This window comes from Trachymyrmex cornetzi, unplaced genomic scaffold (assembly GCF_001594075.2).
Source record: "Trachymyrmex cornetzi isolate Tcor2-1 unplaced genomic scaffold, Tcor1.1 scaffold1354, whole genome shotgun sequence".
Classification (NCBI taxonomy): domain Eukaryota; kingdom Metazoa; phylum Arthropoda; class Insecta; order Hymenoptera; family Formicidae; genus Trachymyrmex; species Trachymyrmex cornetzi.
Genome location: NW_017295933.1, coordinates 87,321 through 94,623, shown reverse-complemented (window position 1 = coordinate 94,623; position 7,303 = coordinate 87,321). Strand labels below are relative to the sequence as shown.

Here is a 7,303-nt window from a genome sequence, read left to right as displayed (position 1 = left end):
TGATAATTATACATTTCACAACGGAAATTCAATCCTTAAGTAACATGGTGAAGATTCATAACATTCATACCATTCATGCCGAGAATATACATACACTCTCATACGCGTAATCATACCAATGATCAGTATGTAATAAATTCTATGATTTATTACTATCAAACATTCATTAACGGAATTCTTACATCCTAGAGCTAAAGATAATCATATAAAAAGTCTAGCTAGAATAATTTCAGATTTATTGATGTAAGATGAATGATTCGATAAGATTCAAATTAAATGGACTTTGATGAATGACTTCACCATGAAACTTATGAATTGTTGTAAAACTTGAAAACTTGATTCCTGATATAGATATCATTTGAATATCATTCGTTTTTGAGAATATCAATATCGATTTATGTGTTTATTTAATTTCACTTAACTTTTATATTTTATTTTAGATGTGGACGGCATAAGAATAATTTACTTAATTATAAATATTTAGTTGAGTGATTTAATTCTTCGTTTGCACACATCTTTCACGACTTTTCGTAGCACACAGGTGCGAATTCGCATCTGTAATTTATCATTTTTTTTTCTCATCTTTTGCCAACTCTGTCTTCCATTAATCTCGTTTCTCGGAATCCGTTGCGCGGAGTCCTCACTCTTAACAAAAATCCGGTTATCGACGTTTCTCGAGACAATATTATTTAAGAGTTATTTCTGTCGATCGTTTAAACCGCCTAACGACTTCAGTAAAGATCCCCGCGCTACTCGATTCGTTCGTCCTATCTCATATGTATCAAAATAATTGTATTCTGGGAACATCTTCAGTACAGATTGTAACGATGTAATTAACACGGTTATTTCGTTCCGTGTTGTATTGAAATCGTGTTCTCGGAGTGTCGTGCTATATCGAAACCGTATTCTTGTAGTGCCGTATAAGGGGAATTTTCTTTATGTTAATAAAAACGGTGTGATGAAAACAGTTGTGCCAAATATAAGAATTATCCAAGTTTATTAAGCTATATGGAAATCGTGTTACAAGAATATTCTGTTATAGGATATTCGCAATTTTTGCACCATGTATCGAAACTGTGTTTTCAGAGTACTGTGTTATAAGAGGGTTGAGTGTATTTAGTAATGTATAATAATGAAATTGACAAACGTTTTGGCGTCATCAAATAAACTCTTCGGGCCATCTTTAGTGTCCAATTATTCTTGTTTCAATCTTAACTATAGAATTCGTTTTAGGACTAATTATATAGCTATAAAAAATGCTGATGCGAATTCACTCACTGTGTGCTAACGAAGGGTTTATTATAATTCTAACTACACGAAATCCTGAAATTCAGTATTATTTTTGATATTATAGCTAAATTAAACCATTATTTTAGAAATACCAACTTCTTAGATTTAGATTTATTTCTCAACTGTTAATACCTTTAGAGCTTACTTATTCACACGATACGGTTGTTTGCCGAATTGGTCGTTCTGCCGGATCAGTTTTTTGTCTCTATAGTGGCAATACATTTTTTATATAGGAGCGTTTACATGATACGATTATCGTATGCGAGAAAATTATCAAGTCGAACACTCAGTTTTGTCGCTATAAACCATATACAGGATTCGGTAAAACAAATCGTTCAGATTTAGATTGATTTGCACCGATTCAGTCAAATTATCGGTAGTCAAAAACTCGTATTGTGTGAACGAATTCTTTATATTATATCTACATAAGTGATAACTGAATATCGATATCAGAAAAAGGATTCATGTCCAATTGCGAAATGCATTAAAAATAGGAAAATGCATTTTATATATCTGTCACGTTTTTTATACTATTATCGACAAATTTGCTTAAGAGTAATAAGAAAAACAAAAATTCTTCGTTCTAGATCAATTATATTCTACATAAAATCGATCGTACGTGATTAAGCGCTCGCGATTGCAAAACATAATTTAATTTCGAATACAGTCTGTGAGAGAATCTAATATTAAGTTAAAAAAAAAAAAAAAGAAAACCTTTCCTGAAATAAATATATTAAAAATGACGAAGACCTAGAATTATACAAATTTATTTACCGCTAAAATATAATGCCAGATATGAACATAGATGGACATGTTCACCAGTCTCGAAGAATTTATAGAAATAATTCGTATTAAACTTTCTGTATTTCGGAGGAGAGATAAACTTGTGAATCTCTCTCGGCTCAAGATAACAGATTCTCTCTATTGATAACTTATTTAGTAGATTAATTTCAGTCCTTCTAAGTACAAAAATTGCATTCGATTAAATCGGCAATGATCAATTCTTCGTTAGAATGTTACATGGTGATCAGTCACATCAATGGAGTTCACACTGGCGTAGGAAGTGGACGCGCGTTGTTGGTTGTCGTTTTGGAGTAGAGGAGAATCCGGCTTGTCACGTTTGTGACGCCTAGTTTCGCTTCCGCTCGCGAATTCGCGGGCTCTTCCACGCCTTCGGCGCGACATCACGCCTAAAAAAAAAAACATAAGAGCATGCTTTAAGTACTTTAAATCTCCACCCCTTCCAGCACAATCATCTCCCATCGCACTGTGTGATTCCATTGAAATCGCATGGTTAAGATTATGTTGCTGTGCGTTACATTGATGGATACAAACTACTTCTTTTTGCGTAAGTGTAATTTTCTAACATTTCTATGTGTTTGTAACATTTCTATTTCTATTTCAATACGTACAAGAAGCAACTCATTAATTACAACAAATACAATATATTTCATGCAATAACGAGTATGTTCGTATTTGTGTAAAATATATTAATTCTTCAAACATTTCTTCAAGTAATAAGTGTGACGATACAATTTACAAAATATAACATATATAACATTTTAAAATTTCGAGAAATTCTTTAAAAAATGTTTTCTTATTTGTTTAGATATTGGCATAAGCTATATATAAATCAAAATACATATTGTATTTGCCAATATATATTGAAAATAAATTTCAGTACATAACCGTATTAAAAATAATTGTACATATTTACTACAAAAAATTAAGACTTTAAAAAAAGTTTTCCATTGCTTGTTATATTGCATATTACATTTTGTTAAAATAATATGAAATTTTTATTCACGTAGCACATAGAGAAAAGTAAGCTTTAATTTGAAATTATGAAATTACGAAATAGTTAAATATTATAAGTTTATATAAACATTTATTTAATTTATTTGTCTTTAATTTTACTTATGTAATTTACGTATCTAAATCTTTTCACAATTACATTTCATTATTCATCCTAATTTCCATATTCATTATATTTGTATAGTATTATAAATTATAAATATTTTATATATTATAAATATTTTTATATAGTATGATAAATAAAAAGATGCAATGTATTGACAAATACAATATCCATATTTACCACTGTTCCAAAATAAAACAAAAATTTTATAAAATAAAACATTTAAAAAATATTATGATCATTTTAAATAACAGATTTTAAATAACAGATCAACCCTAAACAGATATATTCAGAAAGTTTTAATATGTAATTTAAAAATAACTTATGAAACATTACATGGATAAAAAGATAAAATTGCAAATGAGGACCACATAAAAGTGATCCTTTATTCTGTACATTTTTCTTTTTCACCAGTGATAATATTTTTGCTTTTCCATATCCCTGTTACAATCAATAATTTTATAGCAGCATACAATCTATTATTTTCTAGGAATCTGATTATAAAATTTTTAAAACACTATTCACTTATCGGTCGATGTAATCTTACATATTTACATATGTTGCGATACACATATGCATATTATGCAACCTATGGTGATATTATAGAAAATACATTACATATGCAGTATATTTTTTAAATGTAAAGATACGTTAACCAAACAACGATAGATACAAACGATAGACAAAAACACGCACAATAGTTTTAACATATGTATATGTATACATAAAGTAAAGCAAAATCTATATATACTATTCATTTTTTAATATCTTCAAAAGCGTGAGATTAGAAGAAAAAATTGTCAAACAAAAGTTACATGATATACAAGAGAGTACCGACGGTGGTAAAATTTCATTGTAGATTAAATTATTTCCGAAATAAAAAGTACATCTTTTTTATAAATTAAATCTTATAGTTTTATAATTTTAATCTGTAATATCTATTAAAACAAATATAATGCCTATGTCAAAAGATCATTCAAAATTAATGAAGATTGTGATAAAAATATATTAAAATGTATTGCAATATTGTAAGCTCTTAACTGATGATTCAGGTACAGGGTGTTACAGATACATACTAAGCAGTACAACGGGTTGCGTGGCAAATTTTGCATGGGTAGGCGCCCGGGGGTAGGCGCTTAACCTATGCAAAATTGCCGTGCAACCCATCATACTGCCTAGTATGTATCTGTAACACCCTGTACAATTGAGGTATATATTAAAACACATATTTACTATATTATAAACTCTTAAGTAGCAATTCATTTATATACAAGTAAGGAATCACAATCAAGTAAGTGAAGCATAATATTTATTATTAGAATATACTATATGATAAAAAGATTACCGTCACATATAATAATATTACTCCTGTGTATTACAAACATTTACTAGTTTTTTCTCTTATTTTTGAAGACATTAAAAATGGTAGTAGTTATATTGTCAAACCACATATATAATAATATAAGTACAATCAATAAAAAAACATCATTTATCATTTAAATAGGTACTATAGAATAAAATTAGAGCAGCATGTCTAAAAAGCTTGGCCATCCCACACTTAGAAAAAAACATAGTTAAAAACATTTCGCGAATACAAATATTAAATACATGATTAACTAGAAAAATCGTAATCACAATTAGTAAGTTTTACAAATTAATATAGAAGCTAATAAAAAATTATGCAACATAATTATAATCTTTATCCACCTTTAAATTTTCATAACTTGTGTCCTATATTTCCGTTGTATACATATGATATAATTTCATTCTGATAAAATTAATCTATAACAAACATTATAATTGTTATTTAATAAAATTTTGTATGAATTATGATCTTATTTACGAAAAAATATTTCTTTTTTCAAATTATTATCATATATATATAGGAGATTATAAAAGTATAATGAAAACTGAAAAGTTTATCTAGCTAATCTTTCAGTGCAGTTGGTTAATGTGCGTAAGCTTTATAATAATTTAAATAAGATTACATATAACGTTATTTACTGTTGAGTATTATCAGCATTATTTTGTTATGCATGAAAATGCATTAATGCAGCATTTTTTAAAATTTTGTCAAGAATTTTTTTACACTTTAACCATTAAAATTAAGACTGTATATTCCTATATAGAAATAAACTATAAATAAAAAATAAGAGGAAAATAAAATATACATAAATATAAAATTATTTCTTTCAAAATCTAAACTTGTATCTTGCAAGAGACAGAATTCTTATTGTATAAGGAACACTGCATTGACGCACGCAAAAAGTGCAATTATATATTTTATGTACCTTTTATCGTACAAACTCGCACTATATTATAATATTATGTAAATGTGTATATGTTAAAATAAATTGAAAATTAAAGAAATGTGTTAATATGTATTAAAATAATATAATACATATTTACGTGTATAATAATGCTAAAAGTTTCCTTTTATGGGTAGGAAATTAAAACAACGTGTTTGAGGGATTTTTATGATTTTAAAACAAGTATAAAAAAAGAATATATAGTTTCGCAAATTAATATAATTGAAAAAGAAAAAAACTTGAAAAAGAATATAATATCACTTCATTTTTTCAATTCATTATTTTTAAATAAAAAATAAGAGACCTGTAATATTAGAAAGAATTGCACTTCCTGGATGCATATTTACGTGCTAAAAATAATGTTTAAATCAACAATATTAAATATTTTAACTCAGTTAATCTATCTGTGCAAAATAAACATGAAAAGTACGATGACAGATTTTGGGCATACAACAAAAAAATACTAATAAATTTTACCACATGTCAAAACGTGGACGTTCCGTTTTTATATTCAGATGCTCTGCATACCTATCTGTCACATTCAAGTATTTTGAACGTAGGAGTGGTTGTAGTGGGTGTAGGAGAATTGTGTTTGCTTACACGATGATTCAATGATGTCTCTTGCACGTTCTCCAGATTTCCACATATCGCTCTTTTGTGGTTGGCCAATTTCTCTCGGTTCATGGGTGAGCCTAGAACCACCAGGGGCCATAACGCCAATCCGCATTACTCAAAAAATGTACATTTAAAGAATACGATTCTTCACAGAATGAAGAAGACTACGCGCAGACGTTAGTAAAGAGATTTGACATAAAAATATCTCACTGCATTGTTACTTTCTATTGAATTTGAGCTGCTCGCAATAATGAAAAAGGTTCAAGATTTCCCACTTGCAATAGGGATATGAAATAAAATCTTAATTAATATAACACTGGTGAATCTCTATATAAATAAAAATAATTATTTAACTATTCTACTCTTCTGTTTGCTTCTCAAAGCACTAAAATGCTTCTGGAGATTCTTAAAACTGCGTTTTGATCATGCTTAAGATATGCTATCAAATGTATCCCGCAATAAAATCTAAATTGACGTAAAATATGTTTCATGCATAAAGCGTTAATAGTGCATTTATGTGAATACATATTTTAATATAAAATAATTAAAAATTTAGAGAAATAAATATACACATATACAAAACATTTTTTTAAAGAGAAAAATTATAATCATTTTTATCCAAAATGTCAAAAACTGTTTGTTAGATCTCTCAATAAATATAATACATATTTAAAAAAAAGACATTTGGATTTAGCATTTCAGATCAAATCTTTGAAAATTATATGCTGTCCAAAATGAAGAAATTTGAAGCAGTAAAATGTTTTATATGCAGAAGATATAGAGAATTCATCCTTATTTTCAATACTTCAGATATAAAATTATATATACATATATTTATTTTTTTAATATAAAAATGTCGTACCTACTTTTCATTCGACTTATTTTCAAAGTTACATTTTCTCACCATATTAGTTGGACAAGCAATAAGATAAATATAAAATATAGTATATGCTGATGCAGAATCAGAAAAGACTTGAGCTATCAAAGAATGTACACAGACTTTTCTGGCATACATATAGATGTACAAATAAAAAATTATATACATAACAGCTATTATAATTATATATATTATATATATACAGGGTGGGGAAAAAGTATGGAAGCAAACAATTATTTCCGAAACTATTCATTTTTCGACAAAATGTCTTAGACATAATTTTTATGGTATGAA

The 7,303-nt window shown here is 27.6% G+C and overlaps 1 protein-coding gene across 1 annotated transcript in view; it reads right to left on the bottom strand.

Moving 5' to 3' along the window:
* Window positions 1-322: 322 nt before the first annotated feature.
* Window positions 323-7,303, bottom strand: part of Npc1a (Niemann-Pick type C-1a) — a 26,992-nt gene continuing 20,011 nt past the window's right edge. The window contains 1 exon segment of the mRNA XM_018522574.1: window positions 323-2,480. Within this exon segment, the coding sequence (XP_018378076.1) occupies window positions 2,299-2,480 (182 nt within the window). The 3' untranslated portion in view covers window positions 323-2,298.